Source organism: Mauremys reevesii, linkage group 13 (assembly GCF_016161935.1).
Source record: "Mauremys reevesii isolate NIE-2019 linkage group 13, ASM1616193v1, whole genome shotgun sequence".
Lineage (NCBI taxonomy): Eukaryota > Metazoa > Chordata > Testudines > Geoemydidae > Mauremys > Mauremys reevesii.
Window position 1 is genome coordinate 38,724,626 of NC_052635.1, and position 27,565 is coordinate 38,752,190.

General features: G+C 41.3%; 1 protein-coding gene across 2 annotated transcripts in view; it reads left to right on the forward strand.

Annotated features, from left to right (window-relative positions):
* VAPB (VAMP associated protein B and C) overlaps positions 1–27,099 on the forward strand; it is a 40,648-nt gene extending 13,549 nt beyond the window's left edge. Inside the window, exons 2-6 of one of the 2 annotated variants that reach the window (XM_039498857.1) lie at positions 6,032–6,184; positions 17,248–17,351; positions 21,256–21,336; positions 23,117–23,290; positions 25,885–27,099. In XM_039498857.1, the coding sequence (XP_039354791.1) occupies positions 6,032–6,184; positions 17,248–17,351; positions 21,256–21,336; positions 23,117–23,290; positions 25,885–26,043 (671 nt within the window). In that variant the 3' untranslated portion in view covers positions 26,044–27,099. The remainder of the gene's footprint in view (positions 1–6,031; positions 6,185–17,247; positions 17,352–21,255; positions 21,337–23,116; positions 23,291–25,884) is intronic. The other variant, XM_039498858.1, reaches the window with a different exon arrangement.
* Positions 27,100–27,565: the final 466 nt, after the last annotated feature.

Below are 27,565 nucleotides of genomic sequence, written 5' to 3' on the forward strand. Positions count from 1 at the left end.
CAATTTTAGATTCAACCAGCAAGGGCTTACCAGCTTCAGGAAAGATTCAGCAATATAGAATTAGTCAATCAACTGCATCAACAGCATCAAACCTCCATGAGAACTAGCCCTGGGCTTCTAGGCCCTATAGCTTTCTGCTCTCATGTAATTCAGCATACCAGACTTCATTTTCACTGCCTGCAAGAGTGATTGAAGTCAATCAGACATCACCGAGAGAAGAAAGTGCAGGTCCCACAGGAAGTCCTATAATTTTAGATTGGTAGAAGAGTCTTGAAAAAGTTTGTGAGGGAGTTCTCTTCTCTCCACCATTACATCCTAACAATAACAAATGCCTCCAGTCCAGGATGCTGGGGTTTCATCTGAACCACTTACAGACTCAAGGTTATGTACAAGCCCAAGTGTACATAAACACTCTGGAATTGAGAGCAGTAGTCATGCTTGCATAACATTTCTTCCAGCTCTCAGAGGGTCATCTGTTCAGATCTTGATAGATGATACCACAGCAATGTTTTACGTAACTACACAGGGAGGAACAAGATCCACCCCTCTTTGCCAGGAAGCTGTGCATCTGGGAAACTGGTGTATCGGTTACAATGTAAATCTAAGTAGTCTTCACTTAACAGGACTACAGAATGTTCGGGCTGATCACCTCAGGCAATTTACAAGCAGTCATGAATGGGCAGTAAAGAATGCCGTCAAGGATTTGTCAGGGTCAGTCCTCCATAGATCTGTTGTTCATTGTTGCAAACAGGAAATGTTCCAAGTTCTGCTCCAGAGGAGGTCAAGGCCAAGGGCCTCTGTCAGATGCATTCCAGATTCCCTGGTCTCCAAGTCTGATATGTGCTTAGCCTCCAGTTTTTTTAAATCTCAAGAATAATTAGAAAACTCAGCAAGACTTGGGGAAAACGAAAGTCCTGGCACAATGAATCTTTCAGTTTGGCCCCCAATTCAGCTACTTCAATGGAACCTAATGTCACAAAGGGAGCGCCAGAGCCAACTTCCCTACTCCTTACAGGTTGCTGATAGTTGTCAGTGGAGAGAGAAGCTGCTCACCAGAACTCTAGAATATCCTTGTAAGTGTAGAAAGGACTCTTCCATTTGGCAAAGTTAGATAGTCCTGGTAAAGGTTTATCATCTGGGCCATTCAGCAACTACTGCGTTCTTTATAGACTCAGATTCCTAGGCATACTGCTTATCATTAAAGAGATCAGGACTGGTCATAAATTCCTTAGAATCTGCTCACAAGTCATTTCAAGCTAATCCTTCTCCAGTTCAAAGGCACTGTGTTCTCTCATCCAATAGTAGCTAGGTTCCTAAAGGTCCTTATCAGGGTTTATCCCCTAATAAGACGACCTACAGCTCCATGCCTCTAAGCATATTAAAGGGGTTGATCGGACCACCCTTTGAGCCCCTATCATCATGCTGCTCTCTTTTTCACCAATCCATCAAAACAATGTGGTTGGTAGCAATAATATTTGCCTAAAGAGTGGGAGACTCATAACCTTATGTCAAGACTGCCTTACCCTGTCTGTGTAGAATACAGTATAACTTTGGATAACAAGTTGCGATTAAGTCTCAGAATACCTTCCGACTTCCATCTCAATCAAGTAATTCACCACTTTCTCTTCTTCCCCAAGTCTCACTAGAAAAGCGTAAGCTAAGCTACATACTCCGGAAGTGCATAAAACACTGTCATTTGATCTAGGTCCGACTAAGCCATTGGTGGTGGTGGTATTATTTGTTTACCTTAACATAGTGCCCAGGCACAGTAGTCATAGACTAGGACCTCATTGTGCTAGGTGCTGTACAAACAGAACAAAAAAGCCATTGCCCCCAAGAGCTATCTTGTAGATTATTTGTAGTTTACACAGAAGGGATGAAAGGGCAACACATTTCACCTCAAACTTTCTTTGTGGATAACTGGCTACATTAGACTGTGCTGTGAATACTAGCTAATTGGAGGCCTGTTCCACTAGGGCTCAGGCAGCCTCAGTAGCTTCTTTGAGAAGTGTACCGTAGTAGAAATACATAGGTACCTGCTTCAGTACATGCATTTGCCCATCATCACTTCTCCAGTGTAGAAGCTCCACAGTCTAGTTCTCATTCTGCTTTTGTTAGTTTTTTTTGTTTTTGGTTTTTTGCATGACTGCACTCCCCATGGAGTAAGTTAATGGCTGGCTTTGGGGCTGCTGGGCCAGATCTTTGTGAAGTATCTATTTCCAGTGGTAGTACATACTTTTCAAAGGTAGTAAAATAACTGCCTAGCCATAGCAGGAATTGGGAGGAGAAAGCAAGGTAGCAAAGATGTGAAAAGAATAAACCAGAGGTGAATAGGTCAGAAGTGGGTGATGCAGGCATACAGATCTGCCTATTTTTAAAAAAGTTAATTAATCTTCAAATTCAGAATAAGAGGGCTGCTTTCAACCAAGTACTTCTGAAATAAATATATAATACAGATACTCTCAGCTTCTCATTCCTCAACTACTTTGATTTAAACAGTTGCTGATGCTTGCTTAATTACAAATGTCTACAGAGCCACATGATAATTAAAATGTGGAATGTAGTGCTTTTAAAACACTCATCTTCACAAGATTCCCTGTGATTAAGTATTATACTAACTTTTACAGGTGGAGAAATTTTAAGGGCACAAACCTGCTCCTGTTTAAATTGGTGTCAACTCCCATTGATTTTAATCACAAGGCCAAGTCCTTAAGTGAACTATCTAAGGGCAGGTCAACACTATAGCGGGGATCGACGCTTTGAGATCGATCCATCGGCGCTCGATTTAGCAGGTCTAGTAAAGACCCGCCAGATCAACTGTAGATCACTCTCCAGTCGACCCCTGTACTCTAACCCGATGAGAAGAGTAAGGTAAGCAAATGGGGGGTCAACAGGAGAAAAATCTCCCATGGTGTAGACCTTGCGATAACTCGACCTAAGGTATGTCGACTCAAGCTACGTTATTCACATAGCTGGAGTTGCGTAGCGTAGTCAACTTACCGTGGTAGTGTAGACATAGCCTAAGGATAGACAGCAAGACAGTGGAAGAGCTTTGATTGGAACTCGGGACTTCCTGACTCCCAGCCATGTACTTGTTCTTCTAGACCATGCTATCTCACTTGACATTTCAGCTTATTTCATTTTAAAGCTTATTCTTAAAGGACATAATAAACTTGAAATCTAATCAAAGAAAAAAATAAAGTAACAAGTGCTATACCTGTCACTGAGCCCTCCTGCCAATCTTTGGTTTTACAATCAACCATTTTTCTTTTACAAAAAAAAAAATATCTGCCTTATTTCTGTGAGAAGATGCACACAAACTAAAAGAGGGAAAGTGGTATGCAAGGGAAAGAGTAACTGACTCCAAGATCTGTGAAATGCATAGTAAACAAACTGAGAAAATAGGCTTTATCTAGTCTTCCAGTTAAATTAATCGTAGGTGTTACTGTTTATAACAGGTTTTTAAATATTCCGATAGAAGTGTGATTTGTGTTTTGTTTTGGGTTTTTTCCCATTAAGTTGAGGCTGTCCACTCTTACGGGAGGATAAGTCATGCTGCTGTGGTCACACTTCTGTTTATAGCTCAAGTAGAACTAGCTCCTGTGTTGCCTGAGTTGGAAGTCTCACCTCCCAGTTGCAGTGTAGACATACAACTGAGAAGTTTCACTGACTGCAAGTACCTGAGTAGTCCCATTGTTGCAGTTAGACAGGTGCTTAAGTACTTGCTGAATCAGGGCTAGAGAACAGAATTGATTAAAGATGTTAGTATGGGGTATATGTACACTTTTAGCTGGGGGTGTGATTCCCAGCTTGAGGAGATACCCTTGATCAAGCCAATGCACTAATAATAATGCCGCTGAAACAACATGAGTACCAGAAGGAGTTAACTGCCTTGAGACAATAGATACATCCTTGGAGCAGCTAGCCCCTCCCACCACTTGGTGCTGTCACAGCAACACTATTTTTAGCACACTAGTTTGATGGCTATCACATCCCTAGCTCAAAGTGTAGGCATACCCTATACCTGAGGATTGTTTACTTTTTTTCCCCCAGTGTAACGGGCTTTGACTAGGATACAAATAATTTCATAAAGGCACACAAATAGAAGCCATCCGAGTGAAATGACAACGTGGTAATGTATTTGCCATGGTAATTGGCGATGGAATAGCACGTGTACTGTACTATTCGGCAAACTGATATTAGCCCATAGCTCGCTATCATGAATTTGTGTGCTACATTTGTAAGGTAGCAAGTCTTTATTAAATGTTAAATAGTTGACATAATACTCTCTTGGACTTAATTCTCAACCACTTTTTCTTATTGAAATGATCATCTTATGAATTGTAAAATGCTACAGTGTAGAATGATACTTTTAGATAAGATAGATATCACACTGGTGTTTCAGTAGGAAATGGAGCGTGGCAAATTGAGATAATGCAGTGATCTTCAAATGTGAAGGGTTGCATGCATAGCTTCTGGGTGGAAAGCCACAGAAACTGTTTTAAAATAACTAGTGGGAAAATATGTTGGAGTATATATGAAAGTCAGATACCGCCTGTCCTTGGTAATATACGCTTGTGACCTGAGGTACAAACTAGGTGGTACTGGGTTTTTTTTAAACATCGCTAGATACTGCATGCACATACCAGTTGCCTGTTTGCATTAATACAAATCAACTCTTTTCTAACTGGCTGAAAAAATTCAAAAGACCCCAGCAGAACATTCCAAACTTTTCACCACCAAATTCAGCTTGTTACATTCTTCCTTTTAGATAGCTTGCATGACAACCCCATGTCAGATTATGTACAGACAGATTCTCCATTTTTTTCATGGTGTTTAAAGAACAGAAAAAAGCTTCCTAGTTTTAGAAATAAATTTCATGGCGGGGTTGGGGGGAGGGGACTTTCCGTGAGTATACTTAGACTTGCTGGGTAAGAATCTATAGAAGTATAATCTAATTTTTCTGGAAATAATGCCAGTAACCATGAATGTTTTTTGTTATTTGTCTGAATCTTTCGATAAACCAGGCCAGATTTTTAGTAGAGCTCAGTTTTCAGTAGCTCCCATCTAGGCACTTAAGAGTTTGTCTTCCCTGCAGAGTTGACTCAGGCTTTTATTATTATGTTGCCCCTAGCCTAGCTCCTGTTCTCCTAAACAAAACTCTCACCTAAATATGGTGGTACTTTTGACCCTAACTAGCTAGCCTGCCTTGGGATAGAGGCTGAAGTGTGTCCTTTGAATAACATGCTTTCACTGGGACACCCTGGTTGAATCTTGTACTAACCACTCTCTTATAAGTCTGCCTTTCCTTTTAATATGTGCAGTATTCGCTTTTTTGTCAATTAGACAGTCTTAAGATTTCTTAATGGTTGACTTTCCTTCTAAAACAAACTTTCTCCTCCATACAGCCTAGAATAAAGTAGGTCAAACTCTCTGCTCTGAGTTATATCTGTGAAATCCAAAATAACAGTGACTTTTTAGTATTTACTTCACAATTACAACAGTGTAAGATAGCGAAATTCAGCTGCTAAGTTTGCATGATGTACCAATTATGCTTCCTTGTAGCTTATTAGTCATTAAAGGTAAAGCACAACTATTGATATGCGTTCAAGAATAACATGGGTCAGATTTTCAGAGGCCTCAACCCATCCTCAGTTCTGCATGCACAGTTAATTGTAGATGCTGCTAATGGAAGCTGAATATCTAACTATATCAGTGGTTCTCAAACTTTTGTACTGGTGACTCCTTTCACACAGCAATCCTCTGAGTGCGACCCCCGTCATAAATTAAAAAACACTTCTTTTGTATATTTAACACGATTATAAATGCTGGAGGCAAAGTGGGGTTTGGGGTGGAGGCTGGCAGCTCGTGACCTCCCATATAATAACCTTGCGACCCCCTGAGGGGTCCTGATCCCCAGTTTAAGAACCTCTGAACTATATGATTTGTAGATACAAATTTAAAGTCTGTTTAAACTCAAAGTTTAGAGAGTATTTTTAATATAATTTAAAATCTTTGCTGTGTTCTGCAGGTCCTTTCACCGATGTTGTCACCACAAACCTGAAACTTGGTAATCCTACAGACAGAAATGTGTGCTTCAAAGTGAAAACTACAGCACCACGCAGATACTGTGTAAGGCCTAACAGTGGAATTATTGATGCAGGAACATCTATTAATGTTTCCGGTAAGTCATTCAAAATGGCTTGTTTTATAGTTGAAGCTGGTCTCATCAAATCAGTGATTATTTTCAGAACACTGTGTGAACTTAATATATACTGGGAAAGTGGAGAGACAAGCAGGAGAGCATGATTTCATATTTATTTTATCTCCATGAAAAACAAACTGTTTCATAAACCCCTACTTATTGCTGGTGGCATAATTTTTAAAGCTTTTATATTTTGATAAAAGCAAAAACAAATCCATGTAAACAATGCAGATAATTACTTTCAGAATGCACCTGTTTTGTACTCTGAAAATGCAGTGTGCGCGCTTTGGCACTAAAAAAAACTTTTAAAAAATAAGACTTTACTTTGTAAGGGGGAAAGGGTAACTGATTTATTCACTTGTCTGTTTATTGGGAAGTGATAGCCGAATTTTTAACTTGCATAAATCCTTAGAAGTTTGGTAACTGAATTATAACAATCATAAAAAGACAAAGCAGACTGGTATGCTGTAAGTTTACGCAGCTGAATATATTTCCCACTGAAATTGGAGGGTTTTGTAACTAATTATACCACTGCAACCCAGAGAAAAATTTGGCCCTTCAAGATAAATGTTCAACTTTCAATTACATCTCTCTGACTTGCTAACGTTTGCAGATGTATTGGAACAGTCAGATAATATTCCATAAACCCAGTGTCACAACAGTAGTGGAGAATTTGACTTAATCTCTCTTTCAGTTTTGTGGATTTCACACCAATCATTGCTCCTTTTTTTTGAAGCTTTTACCCTTTAAGAGGGGCATAATTGTACCAGTCTCTTAGATTTCAATGGCAGTTTCATTCCTGGAATGAGGAATATGTAGCTATGACTTAGCAATAAAATATTAACCCTATTTATACATGATAGTATAGTCTTCAGTGCTTATAAAAATATATGGAAATACTTATTGAATCAGTTCTACTAAGTCAGTTTTTAGTGACTATTTATTTTAAATAACTTTAAAACTATGTGCATGGGTTTGTCATGCAGTTTTTTTTATATCTGAGTTTTATATGCTTTGACTCAGAATTGCATGTCCTAATTGTAATGGCTGCAAATTGGGTAGTTAAATTCCAAGTTTTTTCAAGTGATTATATGTATATTCCACCTCAGGGGTGGGGGGGGTGTGCATGCATGTGTGAGTGCACAAAACCTGGAGGGGTCTCCACACAAAAAGTAGTGTATGGTAGTGCTGGCAGCATTCCTGAGGAAGTCAGGAATTTTAGTGTTTCCCACTTGGATGACTGGCTAATGAGAGGCCAATCTGAGGCTCAGACGCTGCCCTATATGTCAATCATCCAATCCACCTTCGATGCACTAGGGTTGCTCATCAACATGGAGAAGTCAATCCTGTCACTTATATAAAAGAAAGTTTATAGGAACAGTCTTGGACTCTGTGGAAGCCAGTGCCTTTGTTCCAGATATAAGATTGCAGATGATGCTGGCCGTTGTGTTAGACCTGAAGGCCCATCCTATCATGAGGAGTATGGACTTGCCTCAGGCATCTGGGGTATATGGGCTCAGGCACTTATGTAGTTCAGCTTTTCAGGAGCTGCAAGGGCATCTGTGTAATCTCCGTAGAAATGATGGTTTGGATGCCCTCTGAAATCTTGGCCTCTCTAAACTGGTGTACAGATCCTTCAAGTGTGGAGCGGGAAGTCCATTTGCTCCTCCTCAGTCAGCTTTATGGGTTTAATTGGGGCACTTAAATGCTTCTGAGCTGGATTTGCTTTCACACTGAAATTCACATCATGATGGTGATAAACTCAATCCTAAAATGCCTACCCCAAATTAACAATGTATTTTTAAACTATGCCTGATAAATCTGAAGAACTCTAAAGTATTTCTTTCCTGTGACAAGTACCGTTTGAGGTTAAGGAAACAGGATTCTGGGATTACAAATGTTAGTTCATTTCCTTAGAAAAGCTATAGTGATCTTTCAGCTGTAAGCTTTTTTTATTACTATTTAACAATGGCCCATTTGCACTCCAGCATCTTTCAAAAAGAGCTGTGCACCCCTTTTGTTCATGGTAGTTTCCTTAAAGCACAAAACCTGGAGGGGTCTCCACACAAAAAGTAGCACAGCCACCCTGGCTCAGGTGTCCAAAGGGTAATACAAAAAGACCATGTCAGAGGGTCTGCATATTGAAGGGGATGTGCAAGACAAGATTGAGGGAGCAGGGGGCAAGTGATGAATAGATAGTGGGTTTCCAACAATTTTTGGGTAAGTGCGCCAGGTACTGCTATATGTAGAACTGTAGTAGCAGCCATGGAAGTAGTATGTTGTGCTCTGGTACCATGTTGGGGTGGGTTGAGGGAAAGGATTTAAAACATCCCCAACCCTTGCTGAAAAGCAGATTTCCCGAAGTTGCATAGCAAGTTACCTGTGTTTTAGCCTGTTGGGAGAAGCCTGTGTAGAATTTACTGCTGCTAGTCACCGTCTTGCCAAGTGTTGGTTTAGTTGCAATATGTGACCCAAGCACCAAAGGTGGCAAACCCGTTTCCATCCTTCCTTAATACTTTAAATAAGGCCTAAGCAGTGTGAACTGCACTAAGTAAGGTCTGCGTGCAGTCAGGTGATTAATCACTGGAACAATTCACAAAGGGTTATGGTAGATTCACAGTTATTGGCCATTTGTAAATCAAGAGTGGATGTTTTTCTAAAAGATATGCTGTAGTTCAATGAGAATTACTTGGGGGAAGCTAGGTGGCCTATGTTATGTAGAAGGGCAAGCTAGATGATTAGTAATCCCTTCTGGCCTTAGAATCAGACCCTCATGTCTGGAACTTTCCATCTACACAGATCCAGTTTACAGGATCAGGGCCTGAAATATGAAGTTTGGAAAAGAAAAGGTCAATCGGTGCTATGCTGTTTGAATCTTGCATTCTGGTTTTCATGATCTTGCCTACATTAACTCACCCCCTCCCCCCATATTTTCCAAAATATGCAATTAAAGTAGTTTAATTCTCAAAACCACTTCTTGGGCATGCTGTCTAATTGTCAAACACACAGCAGTTTAAAAAGCAGGATTTGAATTGATATTCTGAGCCATGTTTGTTCATGGATCAAGAGGTGTAACAAAATTTTAGGTCCATCAAAAATACTTCTGCTTCTTGCAGCATGTTACTAGGGTTAGCACTTTTAACCTTCACCAAATTTTGATTTCATGAATACATAAGTAATTATTGCAAAACTTGTAGTGAGGTGGCGGCTGTTCTGATTGCTACCACACAAAATAAATTAGAGGTTATGGGGAGGGTTGCATATATATTTTACTTTAGTATAATTTTGCTTCTCAGCACTGATACTTGTCAGTAGCTATGTCAAATAGCATATATTCAATTTGTTAAATGTGCAAAAAAAATCATATATTAGTGTCCTAAGATTTAAGAAGTAAAAATAGCGTTCTTTTTTGCTTTCTGAAGCAAGGTATTTCCAGTTTTGTAATTTAAATCATACGTAAGGCATAAAACAGCACTTTGGATTCTCCAAAACCTAATAAGAAAATATTGGAGTATAACGATTTGGATGATAACTTCCAGCCAATAAAACTAATAGGACTGTATTTACGATCTCTCCTCCATCCTCCTGAGTTTCTGCTGACTAGGTTTAACGTGGCCATTTGCACTAGAGTGGCACTGCATTTCATTTTTTAAAAGATCAGTGCCAAAATCTAACTGCATAAAGATCTTGGACAAGTTATTGTAGTTTATCAGAAAATTACTATCTGAAGCTAAAATTGGGGCTGTTGTATCTTCCCAATGCTATCACTTGTCTTCCATTAAAAGTACAATATGATTTGAAGTGTCTCATAGGAATGTAAACTTATAAGCGGATAACTCTCTTATCAGATAAGAGAATCCAGTCATATTATTGGTATAGTCTGCTTTACTTAAGCTCGCATGATAGCTCCCTTAAAATGCACCTAAATGGTTGAAAATCAAGCTTTCCATTCTCCAACAGTGTGGCAAATCTCCAACCTCTAGAGGCTGTTTTATGTGTATTTCAGAGCACTACTTAAATACCAGAACATTTTTAAGCATTCCCATCCCTATCAGCACATCTTAACTACAATTCCAGGCTTGTAGCCCAGATTTTAAAAAAAAGCTGAGTACATAAATGTACATACAGTGTGTCTGATTATGGCAATTGAGTGCAAATGACCATCAGCAGCTATTTGCATAATGAGTGGATTGGCATTTGGTCTTAACTACTTTGAAAATTGTGTGTGTGTGTGTTTGAGTTGCTTCTTTGACAAAGACCTTCTTCCTTCTGGCTTTGTAACTGCCTGGAGTGTGCAATCTGTAAAAGATGCACATGAAGATATGGGGTTCACTTGCGGTTGCAGTTAAAATTTGAAAATTTCACCAGATGCTGATATGCGGCAAGGAGTGGGGGTTGGGGAGGGGTTACAATCTGGCATATGCAAAGTTTGCTACATAATTCCTATCAGTATAATTTTCATGTATTGATCTGAAAGAACAAGTATAACACTTGCACCATCAAACCTTCTCTAGAATCCTGCTGTTATGAAGCAGTGAATTAAATTCAGAACAGCAATCTATCTGTTTGGCATTCAAAACAGATTCAACATTGTACCTTGGGAAATAATTACTTTTTAAATGAGCTTATAGCTGCACTCAACTAAGCAAACTGATATGAACCACAGGCCTGCAGAATTTTTTCCATAAATGGATAGGTATTCAACTACCCAGTTAGTCCTCACCCACTGTAGAGATTCAAGCAGCAGAGAAGATAGCTGAGCAACAATGGAGGAAGTACTGATCTTAATTACCATGCTTCTTAAGTCTGTTACACATTGTGTAATATTGAAACACAAGTGCTGTTACAGTTCGTTTTCATTTTGACCAACATTTTAAAAAATGTTTTCAACTTCACTGCATCTCAATCATTTTAAATTTAGCACTTCATATAAGAAGATTCAGTGTCTAGCTCCTTCTACCATTTTTAAAAGGCACACAGTTGCTAATGGCAAGAGACTCTGTGTGTTGTATTTGTGTGTAAGAATGTGATGGCATAGAGCCTTAGTGTTGTTCTGTCCACTTAAGAAAACAAATTGGTTTGGCTGTTTTTACTCTAAAGTAAGGGACATCCTTGGACATAGCTTTCTTGTAACAAAACCTTTAGATATCCAGTGTATAGCTTTATGTGCATATATCAGTTGTAAACTGAAAGTTCTTTTCTGTAGTTCATCTAATAAGCGGCTCATAATTTTTTTTTTTAACTGTGCTAGTAGATCAGAGTACACTTAAATCTGGGACTCTGCATGAACTAAATGATGGGGTGGGGTAAGGGTGACTTTTTGGTCATAAAATGTACCTTCTGAAATTTTACACGGGGTATAGTCAGGTTAATAATTGTAATTGTGGCATTATGCAAGTTTAATTTTGAATTCCAGTTTGTTAGCTTGGAGCTGTCTGCACCATCTAGTTACATGTGTTCATATTCAAACTTGTTTTTGCTTTTGAAATTGAACGTGGTATTTTAATTGACCAGTGGGCTGCAATCAGAATGTTGTTGTTAGCAGTCTCTCTCCAAGATAATCTGAGACACAATGCAATTTGCAACAACAGAGGTCCCAGATGACTACTGTGATTAAAAATTGTGTCAGTAATTGAAGCAGAGGGATTCCCCTCTGTTAATCACTCTTAGAAGGAAATTTTCTCTTTTTTTAAAACAAACAAACAAACGACTCCTGAGTTCCTTCGCCCCCCTGATCCTCACCACCTTCCAACTCACTGAAAGGTGATTTGGCAGGTAGTGACCTCTTCTTCCTGGATGGAACTAGCAGAAGTTGGTCACATCCTTTCTGTGGGCCTCTTCCCATAATGTTCTGCATGCCTACAAACTTAAGCCTGATCTACACTACAAAGTAAAGTCGCCACAAAGCAGTTTACGTCAACCTTGTTGTGCATGTGTCTACTTTTAAACCGGTGTCCCACCACTGTAAGTACCCCGTTAGGCTGACATATTAACACCATCTCCCCGAGCAGTGTACAGCTGCAGTTGAAATGCCCAATTCAGTGCAGTGCGTGAGTAGATACTGTGTTGCTTATGTCGACCTTGTCTTCCAGCAGTTGTCCTGCAGTGCCACACGCTGACCACTCTGGTAATCATTGTGAACTCCACTGCCCTGGGTCATGGAGACTGGAAGCCCCTCTCCCCTTTAAAGCCCTGCAAATTTTTGAATTTTGTTTTCCTGATTGCCCTGCTTGGCAAGTGAACCTAGCAGGTCTCCATTGTTGAGTGAAACTGCCCAGCTGACCATGCTGGCAGCATGATCCAGACACTCTCCTCCCTGGAGTAGACAAGAGATACTGAATCTCTTGGGCCTGGGGTTGAAGAGGCTGTGTGGGCACAGCTCTAGCCAGCCGTAAAAATGTAGACCCCTATGAGCAGATTGCTCAGGGGATGCAGGAAAAGGGGTACAACAGGGACCAGCAGCAGTGCACGTGAAAGCCAAGGGGCTACGATAGGCATTCCAGAAGGCCAGGGAGGCCAACAGTTGATCCAGTGCCAAGCCACAGACCTGCCACTCTTACAAAGAGCTGCATGCTGTACTGGACAGAGACATCACCTCCATCCCCCCACAGCATTTGTGGATACCTCTGAGGCGCCCAAGTCATAGGCCTCCGCCATGAACAGCAAGGAGAAGGTGGTGGTGGATGAGGAAGAGGATGACTGTGGGAGACAGCTGACTGGGGAGTCCAGCTGTGCAGCAAGCCAGAACCTGTTTATGACTCCACTGCAGTCCAGCCAGTACCGCCAGTTGAGCACAGGCAAGTCCGGGTCAGGGGAAGGAACCTCGGGTAAGTGGTATAGATAAACTTTCAATTACAGGGATGGCATCTCCAAAGTAACAGGACATATCTTTTGACTTTTCCTTAATTTACTCACTCTAGAAGAGGTAGTGATACAAGCAATAGAGGTAGAACTTCTATCTGCTTTTCATTCCCCTCTAATGTTGGGGGCAGGGGGAGGGAGATGTGGAGCAGTTTGGTTATGTACACAGGGATGTCTCCTGAATCCTTTTGAGCGATCTCAGTGAAACTTTCACAGAGGTACCTGCAATCCTCTGCCAAAAGTTTCTAGAGAGATCTGCCTTATTTCCATCTCCACAGTAGAACACTTTCCCACGCCACTCAGCGATAACTTTAGCAGGCACCATTCCAGTACACAGGCTAGCAGCATCTGACTTAGGTGGCTTTGGGACACTGGCAGCACCTGTGCTCTCCCTGTGTTTGTTACCCTCAGGAGTGAGCTGTCAGATAAAATCACCACTACATGTGGGAAATGGTGCCATTATTCAGTGTCATTGCCCCATACTCAGTTTCATGCAACTGAGCAATTCCTTCTTCATTTTGTCAACCCCCGGCAGGCCATAACCACCCCCCACACACACACCCCATGGCTGGTGCTGTGACTGGCACCATACACAAGCAAAAGCAGAGGTGAGAATGTAGTGCTTAACACTTGAGGGGAGCAAGGGGGAGTGAGTTCAGCATTTTAAGTTTCATTTTCACTACTACACTGACAGTAGTACCTCAGTGTGTTTTTTATCTGCAGCTGCTGCCACTGCATCCTTCTGGACTTTCCCCTCCACTCCCACAGAACACTCGAGCCAGATAAGGAGAAGAAAGAAGAGGACTCAGGATGACACATTCAGTAAGATCCTTCAAGCCAATGCTGCATCAGACTGTGAGCAGAGGGCCTGGAGGATGAACATGGCGGCCAGCTTGGAGAAGGAAAGAATAGAGAGGAGAGAGGCCCAGGAATCCCAGCAGGAAAAGGGGAGGGAGATGCATCAGGATGCAGTGGAGCTCTTCAGCCAGCAAACAGATGCTGCGGATTTTGTTGAACCTGTAGGTCCACCAATCCTGGGCTCGCCTCCCTCTGCAGCCCCTTGAGAACTCGGTATCGGGGCCTCCCTATACCACTCCCCCAATGTTCCACATGGCATATGGGGTTGCTGCACTATTCTTACCACTCAACAGTGGGGAACATTAAAGACATTCACAGCTTCACGTATACTGACCTGTGAAAGCCACAGTTGGTGTATATGTAGCTGAAATGGACGTGATGGTTTAGTTTTTAATGTATTTGTTTTTAAATTGCATTTTTTTTTGCACTTATTTGTTAAAGAATAAACTTCTATTTGGAACATAATTCATCTTTATTAGTTCATAATGGATGCTGCTGAATGCTCAGTAGTTCTGAAAGCAGTCAATTACCTGTTATTTCACAGTCACACAACTCATAGGATCAGTCACAAACAAAATTAATAGATGCACTGACAATGTTATATTCCTACATGTACAGCAACCACTACACAATTCCTACCAGGCCACACAAGAGCAGGGCCAGATAGTGCATACACCACCACCACACATTATTCTGGCTCACTGTTAACATGGTTTTCCAAAGACTCCCTGAGCTATGTAGCTCCATGTTGAGCTCTTCTAATAGTCCTTGTGTCTGGCTGTTCAAATTCAGCAGACAGCTGTGCTGCCTGTGCCCTCTCTTCCAGAAGAAACGTTACCTTTTTGCTTCACAGATATCATGCAGGACACAGCAGGCAGTTATTGCCATTGGGATACTTTTCTCACTGAGGTCCAATCTTCTGAGTAGACAACACCAGTAGTCAAATTATTCCTTGGTGCTGTCAAGGTGGCCAGTGTACAGCTTCATGAGCCAGGGAGCAGGGGGTAGGCTGGGTCTCCGCCAGGATCAGTACTGGCATTCCAACATTACCAATGGTAATCTGCCTGTCAGAAAGAGAGTCCGTGCTTGTAGCTTTCTGAACAGTCCTGTGTTAAAGATGTTAGGGTCATGCACCTTCTCAGACCAGCCTACATTGATATCAGTGAAAGAATCCCTGTGCTTGTACTGTGTAACCATAGAAAAAGTAGCCCTTTCTGTTAATATACTCAGTGGTAAGGTGGTCTAGTGCCAAAACAGTGATATGAGTGCCATCTGTTGCTCCGCCACAGTTTGGGAACCCCATTGCTGCAAAGCCATCCCCTATGTCCTATACATTGCTGAGAGTCAGTCCTGCATAGCAGAAGCCAATTAATGGCCCTGCACACTTGCGTGACAGTGGCCCCCACAGTGGATTTCCTGGTTCCAAATTGATTCCTGACTGACCGGGAGCAATCTGGCATTGCAAGTTTCCAGAGTCAGATTGCCACTCACTTCTCCAATATCAGTTCAGCTCTCATTTAGGTGTCCTTGCGCTGGAGGGCTGGGGCAAGCTCAGCACACAGATCCAGGAATGTGGTCTTGTGCATCTGAAAGTTCTGCAGCCACTACTCATCGTCCCAAACCTGCATTACAATGCAATCCCACCAGTCAGTGCTTGTTTCTGGGGCCAGAAGGAGCACTCTCCAATCTGCAGCTGCTGCATGAATACCATCATCAACCTTGAATTGGTTCTTGCCATGTCCCACAGCAATCTGTCCTCCAAGGAATCGTCATGTTTCCCACTCATTCGGTGGTTCTTGCAGCTCTGCAAATACTGCAGGATTGTGTATCCTGTGCTTACAACGCTCATGACTGCTTGTGCAGATTCCATGCTTCTTTCTCAGATGGCAGACAGTGAGGAGGGGCATGTGGGTTCGTGGGATTTTGAAAAAGCATGAAAATTATGGGATACAGATACTATTACTGGATGGAGCCAGTTGCAAATTGGGAAGTTGACCCCGCCATGCATCCCTTCCTGACTCGTTTCTGCCCCATCATGCATTGCCAAAACTTCCCAAGTCAGTGCACTGGACGGTGGCAAGTTGCATAGTGGTCTACCTATGGTGTACAACACTCTGCATCAACACAAGCACTCCTAGTGAATATGCACGTCACCAGCTCAAGGACCCAAGTATGCATGATCACAAACAATGTACTAACTGTGGTGGCTGTTTGCTGATGTAACTTGAGTTTGACATATGTTTGTAGTGTAGACATAACCTTGTTCTTGTCATTGGCCCCTCAGCCCTTTGAAAGACACCACCCAACAGTGGTGGGTGCCATTCTAAGAGCCTAGAGATAGGATGTACCATAAATTAGAAGGATGGAGTGCTTAGTGTGATGAGCATTCTGCTTTCATGTTGCTCCTAGGTTCATGGAGCCATGATGCCTGAAAAATAGTTTGAGTACCTATTGCCTTACTTCCTGGGAGCTGCTTATAAAAGATTAAGAACAAAGGGCTTTTTTTCATATGTGCACAAAGAAAGGTATCTTAAGCCATAGCTGCAGCTAGGAAAACATCTGTCATAGATCTTAATTAGCAAGGCAGAATGTGAGCACTGGAGTATTCTAGCAGATTAAAATTTTAATGCAAGGGGGAGGATGGGCAGATATGGTCCTCATTCTCCACAATCAATTCTCAAATACATTAATTTCGGCATTATAATGTAATTCTAACTCCACTTATTACAAAGTTGATTAAGCCTTTCTGTAGTTTTGAAGAAGATTGTGCTATAAATTACAACAAATTAAAATGTATATAACATTTTTAATGTGAAACATCTCTTCTGTAAAATAGGATCCTGAGACTTCTAAGCATTCCAAAGAGAACCTACATCTTTAAACTTTAATCTCAACCTCTAAAACAGCCTTATGTCTTAGTCTGGCTCTGTGCAGGTTTCTTTCAGACCTGTCAGCAATACGGTGTATGAGTAATCAGAATGCATGGTCATTACTTTGTTCTAGATGCTCTTTTCCACATCTTTCCCCCTCCCATATATAAAACATAGATTCTCCTGCTGTGTACAAGTTACTATCGTTATTCTTCTGGGGTTTTGTACAGAAAGTTGCTGTGATTCTTAAATGTAAATTTTTGTTTGAGGAGTCTGAACTTTCACGAATTAGTGATTTAATTTTGAATTCAGAATCTCAGCCAGATCTATGCAGTGTATTTCAGCATAAGGGCATGCAACTTAGAATCCAGTTTAACCTAGTATATTATTTAAGACACCATATAGTCATGGGTAATCATTAGTGATTCTAATGTAACTTTTTTTTTCTTGCAGTGATGCTACAACCTTTCGATTACGACCCTAACGAGAAAAGTAAACACAAGTTTATGGTACAGTCTATGTTTGCTCCAGCTGATACTTCAGATATGGAAGCAGTAGTAAGTATTGAAACTAATTTATAGAGACTGTGTCCTTTAAGATGTTCTCTCTTTATAAAACTATACAAATAAAGAGGAACAGAATCAAATTTTTCTAGCATTGCTTGTAAGTTGACTTAATGAACTTCATGGTTTTCCCAATAACTCTAAAGAGTGAAGATCTTTACTCTCACCCCCATGTTTCTTGTGCCAAAAGTCTCAGCATTGCAGAATTGGATCGGTGCACTATGGGGAGAGTTGCCTTCCTCAGAAACAGATAGTAGCTGCTCTGTCAGTGGTAGGACACCAGGCTGGGTCCAAATTTAAAAAAAAAAAAAAAGGCGGGGGAGGAGCATACAAGGCTAATGGTCTGATTTTTGTTTTGCATCTCCTATGCTCTATGAAACATTTCCCTCAAGCCGCAGTCTCTCATTCCTCCTGAATGTACACTAGGACTTCCCTAGACCAGCCTCCGCCTTTCCAGTGGGAACCAGGATATTTCCTAGTATTGTAGAGTTTTCTTTATCCTTTCCCTTGTTTATTTGCCCATATGTGGTCCTTACCCCAGAGATCTTCCAGTACAGCATTAAATGGGTTATAAATGAGGAAAACAGAGGTAGGTAGAGGCTGGGGTGAGGAAGGACGAAGGATATAGCAATTAAATTGTTGGCTACTTTAAGGAAGTTTGGAAAGAAGCAAAGCAAGCAGCACTGACTGTTAAAGACTCACCGGTATGATTGTCTCTCCACTGATGGCACTTCCTGTAATAGTAAGAGTCTTGCTGTTGAACCCTTTTCCACCCTTACTTTTATTACTTTAAACATTTGACACAAGTGAAAAACCCTAAAAGTAGCCTATGTACTTTTTGTTGAAAACATATTTCCTTGTACAAACTCCTAGCTATATAACAGTTTTTGTGCAATATACTTTTTCATTATCCACCTGCTTTTAAACTCTTGTCCACTTAAATTAAGCTTATTTCATATAAACTCACCTACGAAAAAATGCATCTGAAGGGACAGCAGATTTAAACTAATCCCAGTCATGACCACAAGTCTCTCCCTTTCTTTAAGAAAAAGAGGATTTTTGTAAATATCTCCTTAGTTGACCCTTTTTTAAACTAGTACACTTTTTAAAAATTATATGAAAATAAATGGCAGGTACACATCCCATCTTGTTACACATTTGATTTCATGATATAGTAAACTGTTAAAATAAAAAACCCTGTAAGATACTTATTGATTCTCTTTGCTTGCAGCGGTGGTTTTGCTAGCTAAACGAGAGCATGCTCATTGTAACAGGGTTTTTGTAGTGGTTCCATTGAAGAGAACTACTCCCTATTCTATATTATTTGAGAAACTGATGTCTCTTTTCCCATCCTCTGTTTCTGTGAGGGTATGGTGAGTTTGCAGTGCAGACAGGCTAGCTCTTTTGCCAAGTAGAAATCGCATAGTAGAAGTGAACAAATTTGTGTGTAGTTCTATGAAAATAACTAGGTTGATCTTAGATTGTCTTTATTAGACTGGCCAGAAAACCATACAGATGACTTACTGTCACGTAATCTTACTCGTGTCTACAATGTCACCCTCTTGGATGGTTTCACAGGCTCTAAACCTTTAAGCATGCCAGAACTCATGCTTCCACAGGAAGTCATTGAAGCCCCTTGGTTTAGCATGTTTTAAAAGGCGGCTAGATGAAGCAATAGCCTCTACCTGGTTAGAAACAATCCTACTTTGGCAGAGAGATTTACCAATCAAATTTTTGTGCACTATTTTATATCATCAGAAATTTATCTCCACACCAGGGAGCCTATAGGAGTGTTTCAATTTTCCAGAACTATCCAGGCCAACATAATTTTTTCTTCCTGCAGTACTCCCTCAGTCCTTCAGTATGTTACCACAATACAGATATCTTCCTATTCTGGATAAACAGATGTGACAGATTTCAAGAGTCCTCTAAAGCTTTCAACGCTTCACAGCCAGCCAACAATTTCAAAAGAGAATCCTTATTTCAGCAACAGAAAAGTGACAGAACAATTCATCTAGCTACCTGGGTCAAATCCTTACTCAGACTGTATGCGGGTGGGCCACAAACTGTAGGTGTTGAGATGTGCTGATTATCTAAAACAGAGGTGGGCAAACTGTGGCCCACAGGACCACCCTGCCTGGCCCCTGAGCTCCTGGCCAGGGAAGCTAGCCCCGGCCCCTCCCCTGCTGTCCTCCCTTCCCCACAGCCACGCTGCTGGCACTCTGGGTGGCAGCCTCATGCTCACGCAGGGCAGCATGGCAGCGTGCCTGGGGCGACGCGCCTCCAGATATGCTGCTCAGAACAGCATGGTAAGGGGGCTGGAGGCTTGGATATGGGGCAGGGAGTCCTGGGGGGCAGTCGGGACAGGGAATGAGGCGGTTGGATGGGGCAGAGGTTTAGGGAGAGGCGGCGTGGAACAGGGGGACTGGATAGGAGGTGGGGTCCCGGGGCCTGTCAGGGGGCAGGGGTATGGATAGGGGACAGGGAGCAGGAGGGGTTGGATAGGGGGTGGGGGTCCCAAGGAGTGGGGGGGTTGGATGGGTCGGGGGGTTCTGAGAGGGGCAGTCAGGGGGCAGAAAGTGGATGGGGGCGGAGGCCAGGCTGTTTGGGGGGCACAGCCCTCCCTACAGTTTCGCACCCCGATGTGGCCCTCAGGCCAAAAAGTTTGCCCACCACTAACAAAAATAAATTAAAAGAGAGAAGTGTGTAAACACTCCACACACAATTGTGGACCTTCCTAGCTAGAAAGCATTCTTGTGAGCTAGCCACTTCAGTTATGGGTTATCATTTGTATCAGGCAAGAAGTTCTGATTTGTACACTTGTACATAAAATGTTGCAGAAGTGTATTGTTAGTCTGCTTAGATGATATAAAGGCTGTATCACCTATGCAGCACTGAATGCATTGGACTTCAGCAGGTAACTAACAAATATGTATGAACATGTGTGATTGAGTTCACTTACCAGAGTGACAGTGCCTCCTGCTGGCTGTCTCAGGGATTAGTTCTCAACCTGCATGCCCTCTCCAGGTGCCTTCTCTGCCTGTAGATGCTGTGTTTCCTGGGCGGAGACAGGTCCTTTTCAAGACTCAGCCCTCCAGCCATGTCACTATCTGTGTTTTTCCCCCTTCCTAGGGGAGGAAGGATCTCCCAGTTCTATATTGCAGCCACTTCCCCAGTGGCGAGCGGGGGAGGCAGGGCATGGGGAGGCCCAAGCCCAGGCACTACTCTAGGTTTCGGAGCCTGTGGGATAGCAGCATCCTGCTGCCTTTCCTTAACTTCTCTGCCAGAGCTGCATCAATTCTTCACCCTCTTCTGAGGGCTTCCAGCCAGGAGCACTGGCTGGAAGTGGCCCAGCAGGGGGAGCATTTAAAGGGCTCCGCCAGGCTTCCCTCCGCGGCGGGGAGCCCGGTGGAGCCCTTAAATGCCCCCACCCCTGTCCCGCCGGAGCTGCGGGCGGGATTTAAAGGGCTCCGCCAGGATTCCCACCCTGGTGGGGAGCCCGGAAGAGCCCTTTAAATCCCACCCGCTGCTCCGGCGGCGAGATGGGGGGGCATTTAAAGGTCCCGAAGCTCCACGGTGGCTGGAGCCTCGGGCCCTTTAATTCGTCCCAGGGGCTACCAGCCACCTCTGCAGCTGGGAGACCCATGAGTGATTTAAAGGCCCTGAGACTCCCAGCCACAGCTGGTGCCCCAGGACCTTTAACTCTTGAGGCCACGCCCCCTCCGGGACTCCAGGTCTTTCAGTGTAAAGCTGAAATGGCGCATGTTAAATGCGCGTAAGTTGCGAGAGACCTGCACCAAGTGTTTTTTTCTGAACCAGACAGTGCAACAAGGAATCAAATTACATTACCTTTTCCATAAGCCTCATTGTGACTGTACTATTATTTTTAAATTTTTAGTGGAAAGAAGCAAAACCAGAAGAACTCATGGATTCTAAACTTAGATGTGTATTTGAGCTACCAGCAGAAAACGATAAACCTGTGAGTATTTTCAACAATGTGGTGGGCGATTTAACTTAATACCACAGCTAGAACATATAAAAATGCATGTTCATACAGACCAAGCCTATAACATCCCCTTTAGGGAAAAAACACACTAATTAGAATCTTCATGCTGCTTAATCCAACTAGAGGTTAATTTGCACAACAGAAGTGCAGCAAAACTACTAAAATTATTTCTCAGTGGATTTGGGGTTTATCTTTGTTCCTTAATGAAAGATGGCATAAAAAAAAAAAGGCCTTGTTAAAAGTGCTGTTTGGTATCCCAGAAGTCCTCAGTTTATCCCCAGAAAGGATACAACACAAGCATCAGCAGTACAAGCTTCCACTTGTTGCCCTTCCAGTTTACCTTCTTCCTGATCTGATGGGGTTTCCTGAGAGTGAAATGGTGTTTTAAAAGTAGAAGGCTAGCAAGGGGTCAAGTGCAAAGATGGCAGTTGCGGCATGGGATCCCTGCTGGCTAGGAGCTGAGCTATGTTTCTTGTTGGAGCAGAGAAGATGCTGATTAATTCATGATGGAAATAAGTGTCCTCAAATGATGAATTAAGATGTGCCTATTAATGTGTATCCAGTGCATTCACCTCATGTACAGGAAGCACAAGAGCAGACTGTTCTCCCTTGCATTCAAGCTTGTGCAATTACAATTATGTATTTGTAACAAGCCATACAATTGGCCCACCTTCTGTGGTCACTTTTATACCTCTTTCTGTTCATCTGTGGACCAGACTTGTAATATTCTGCATATGCAGACCCACATTGTGCACATTCACACTGGGATTTATGTACACATGTGTCAGGCCAATGCACTTTTGTATGCACACTCTTTGGGAGCTGAGAGAAATATGGCCCTGTATTTATGTGAAACTTGCAACCTGATATGTCTGAACGTCACTCGTGAAGTTGCAGTTTTGGTTTTTCTTTATTCCCTAAAACTCATTAGGACAAAATAGACCGTAAGTAGCAACAAGATCCTATTCTTTATTCTTATAACCTGTATTCCTTGTGACAAGGCTTTTACCAGTATGTGTGCCAAAGTTCAGAATATGCAAGAAGTTCAAAGGGAAGGGTGTGGGAAGAAATCCCTGAGATCCTTCTGTCCAGGCTTGTATTTGGAATGGCGAATAGGGAATTGTTTCTCCACCTACATCCTTATTACAAATGAGTGTTGTTTAAAATATCAACTCCTGTTCTCTAAACTGGCTTGAAGGGTGGTTTCCTGCTTCTACACTACAGAACTATAGGAGGGTAGAGAAGTGGTGGCCAGCTGAGGGTAGTGAGGGTGTTCAGATGTACAGCAGGGTAAAGAGGTGGCTTCCTGGCAATGGGCCAGGTGCAGCTTGGGCAGAGATGCTGCCCCAGCTCCTCAGCATATATAGGAAGCAGCCATTTGCCATTCTGTGCTCTCCATGCTTCCCTTCTGCTCAGACTCATGGTGGCACTAATGCCTCCTGAACAGGTTCTGGAGTGAATTGGGGCAGTGTGGGAGGGAGAGCAAACAGCAAATCAGAACATGAGTGTCCCAGCCCCTCATTGTGAGAGACAGAGTCCTGGTCTAGGGATCTCCCTGTCTGATTTGCTGCTGCTGCTCTGACTTTTGCCCTAAACCAGGAAGCGGAAATAAAGCCTGCAGAAAGGAAAATTTAAGATTTTTTTTTAAGATAGGCACAGTTCAGGGATGCAGAGTAGTTTGTTCTCTCAATATAAGGTGTGGTTTTTTCTTTTTTTTAATATCACCCTAAGATCACTGTCCTTTTTTTGACAGCATGATGTAGAAATAAATAAAATTATATCCACAACTGCAAAGACAGAATCCTCTGTAATGTCTAAATCAATAAGTTCTTCCTTGGATGACACTGAAGTTAAGAAAGTAATGGAAGAATATAAGAGGCTTCAAGTAGAAGTTCAGAGGTTACGGGAGGAGAATAAACAGTTTAAGGTAAAGATTTTTCTTTTGAGTTCTGCCCATTTGAGTTTGAAGCCCTCTTTGTGGGTGGGAGTGGTTGCATGGGCCATGGTACTTAAGTATTAGTTACACGTGTAAGGAGAACACACATTCTTATCTGCAAATTTAGTTTTTGCAATCAAAATGAAGTACATAAATCCATGCACTCTTGGGGCATGGGCTGAAGTCTGAAGCATACAGCCTGGCAAAGTGAAATGACAGTGACCCAAAATGATTCATTCTCTTCTCTCCTCTTTTGTAGAAGGAATTTAGGGCAGAATTTTCAAAAGCAGTCCGCATTGGGCAAAGTCTGCTTCCATCTACATCAGTTGGGAGTTTTACCGCTGAGTTCAGCAGGAGCAGAGTTAGGCCAATACTGAGCACTTTTGGAAATCCCAGTCATAATGTCCAAAGCTATTACAATGCATACTCTAAACTGTTTGCCAAAGTGCAAGAGGACCGCTGGTTCATGCCTTGACCAGCCCAGCAATATGAAAGCTCATATAGAAGAACCACTTGTCACTGTTTTGAAGTACTTTTTTAAAATCAGTTTTTAATTGCTCTCTAGATCTAGGCCTAGAAGGAGCTATAAAGCTGAAAATATGGGGCACAGCTACATTGAAAGAGATTGTACGTTCATCCTGCTTTAATATTCGTTTAAGTGTGAAATAAATCTTTACCATTTAAAATCTGTTTTGTTTTTCCTCCATTTTTATGTCTCTTAAAGCATGCTAGGTGCTGGTTTAGTCTCTCATTATGATCTCACTTTGCCCAGGTCTCACAAGATGACTGAAATGCCATGTGATTTTTAAAAATAAATCTTTCTTAAATACAACTCTCATAGTATTTAAAGTTGTGTGCTTCATACTATGGACTTTTCATACTGCTATGCTGAGCCTTTCTTTTAAGTTATTTCAATTATAAGGGGAAAGCTTGATCTGATTTTTGCTTTAACCAAAGACCCATGAAGAATAACTGAAGATTGAAGCCAAAATTGGAGGATAGTGTGCAGTGTGACAGGCCAGGGTTACATGGGTCAGAACTTGGTTCGTTCATTATTTTCCTTTGTGGATCTGGACTGTCCACCTATAGCAGTAAAGCAATATTCTCAGTACAGCATATTGAAGGCTCGCAGCAAACGTTTGCAAAGTGTTCTGTTAAAATCTTGTAGAGCATTTTGAAACCTTAGTACATATTCTTAGTCCTCGTGTTCACCAGCCTTCATAATAGTTTTCGCTCTGCATTTTCTTTTTTTAAGATGAACATAGATCCATATCGTCAATTACATAACTAGTATTATGCCTGCCTTCAGAAAATCCCTTCAGAAATGTCTGCTTTTGCAGCAGTACAGCAACAGTTATTTGTACCTCAGTATAACAGATTATACTATGTGCCAGATCTTCCAACATACAGTAGATGCACAGTTGTGTGCAGAGTAGCTCCTACTTAACCTAATTGTGCATGCAAATAGGGTGTCTAACTTGTCTGAGAATCTGGCCTTCAGTGCCTAAGACATGAACTATAAAACCTTTAACTATCTGTGACCTGCTTCGTTTGGCAAATAGTAAGCCAAAAACCAAAACTCCACAGCTCCTAAGGAGCAGTGCTGCAGACTGAACATCCTGTTGGAATGAGCAAATGCTAAAAACATAAGTCAAAAGTAAGGAAATGGCCAACTTGCCCTGTGAATTTTTGAAGTTTTAGGAATTTTATTTTAATTTTTAAAAAATGCTCTTTTGAAAAAATAGCTTAATTTTACTTTCCCAAACTTGAGTCTACTTCCATGTTGCAACTACTTGACACTCACGCCTTTTGTAATTCCATGTACAGTGTTAGAGACATTCAACTACAGCCTAACACCAGCCTTCTGATAATTGAATGGTATGGGCACAAAGTGGTTGCTTTATCCACCCCTAAATACAGTCTTTCTGACATGTTAACAGCCTGTAGCACTGCTACACAACTGTTTAGGTAAGGAAGTAATTAATACTGTATCCAATTAAAATTAAAGCTCCTCCATCAGCAGCTGTAATATAGGTATCTCATCCAATCACTAACCTGACTCTTCTTAGATCAAGAGCACTGATAAGATTGTAGGACAATGTGTGCCAGTAATTCCCAGTAGTATCAGTAAGATGTCATTTAATATTAGCATGTATATGAAAAGTAAAAACAGAAATACTTTGCTCAAGTACCTGAGAAAAATTGCTACTTCGTAATTCAAGGCTATTCCGTTTGTGATTGGCATCTTCATAAGAGCAAGATAGTGTTCAAATGTGCACAACGTACTTGTGTGCACAGTACTGAAAATCAGGCCCTCAAAGTTGCTGTCCCCCTGTACATATATATTTGTGGGATACTTCTTGAATGAATTTTTTTTATTTATTTTTTTAATCCACATTCAAATGGACTGATAGGAATAGAATGGAGACGAGTTGTCATACTTCTGCATCAAAATTGCATGCCTTTCCAAAGAAACTCATCTAATAGGCTTAATTAAGGGGTTTGGGGTTTTTTTGTTTGTTCGTTCAGTTTTTTTTATGCAGCATTTTTTGGTCAAAACTAATCATTAGGATTCCTTCCTGTAGGAAGAAGATGGTCTGCGGATGAGGAAGGCTCCCCAGACAAACAACCCAATATCTGCATCTGCAACTGCTGTCAAGGAGGAAGGGCTCAGCACTAGACTACTTGCTCTGGTGGTTTTGTTCTTTATCATTGGTGTAATTATAGGGAAAATAGCCTTGTAGAGGCAGCATGCTGAGGATTGTAAATTGGCTTGATGATTCTGCCATATCATTGGATTAAATTTATTCATAACAATGTTTTAAAAAAATTAATGTATGACATCTCACAGGTCTTGCCTTTAAATTACCCCTGCACAAATATAACATAACGTAATCCTCTTGAAAGTTTAAAATGTACAATGAGTGAATGAATGATAAAGAATGTTCTTTATTAAGGGATGAGGAAAAAATCATGAGTTAACACTACAATGGCATATTGTAAATGTCATTTTAAACATTCTTGGACCTTGGTACATGTTGTTGTCCCCCTGTCCATTTTAAAAAAACAAACAAAGAATTATTCTTCCACTGCTGGAGCTGGCCCTTTTGGATGTTTGGAGCTGGGTTAGGCAGGAGGGGTTGATAACTTCTGTAAAATATGTTGATCCACCATTCTGCTCATAAAGTTAACAGTTTTTCAGTGTCTTCAACTCTGTGCAAATTAACAATTTATTGGCACTTAAATTAATAGTGAGAAGCTGAAAAGAATTGTATGTGGCAGCGCTGAATGTGCTAGGCATCATTAAGAGGCATATATTGACTGGTATGACACCCATTTGGAATAAAGGTCAATGCCTTGTTCTCTTAAAGGGACCAAGCTACATTGCTGTTGGTTCATTTAGTTGAATTGAAATGTTATTCAGAGATGTTTAATGCATATTTAACTTATTTAATGTATTTCATCTCATGTTTCCTTATTGTCACATATTGACTAATACTATGGTATAAAAAGGCACCTGTTCTAAAACCAGTGGATAGAACTAAAATATTACTGCTGTAGTGATGCGAGATTCTTCTGCCTCCTCATGTTTTGGGCACTATGTAATTGTTAAAGTTTTGATCACTTAAACATTGGGGAAACAGCAGTCAGGAAACTGTTTTTTGTATGTAAATAAATAAGTCTATCTAGCAAAACAATTAGTAGTAAACTAGTTCTATGCCGTAAAAAGACCAATCCTGTTTGACTATGTAGCATCTTAAAAAAAAAAAAATTAAATAAAGCCCGGAGATTAAAGTTCATTTAGTTACTTTTGTCAAAGTCAATTAATTTTTTTAAAGGACCTGCAGTTAGTCACTTTGATAGAGCTTATGTACGGCATCAGGAAATTGCTAGCCTTACCTCAACGCTGTTTCCTCCAGCCCCATTTTAGTCTCTAGAACCAATCTCCAGAGAAGCACATTTGATGGAATACTGATGTTTAGAATAACCACATTGTCAGACTGTTTATTTACTAGGTATCCTCTGCTGTTTTTCAGTCTCCAGTGATTGGAGTCAGTAGTCAGTAAGCCTGAGAATTTATACAAAGTGACACTCTAAGGCAGTAATATTAGTAATAATACTATTAATAGTAATGTTACTATAAGGCAGTAATAATAATAGTACTAACTATAAGGCATATATATTCACTATATTCAAGCATGATATGTAGATGACCTATTCTTTTCAGCCAATTACCCATATAATCTTAGTTCGATTCCAGTTTCA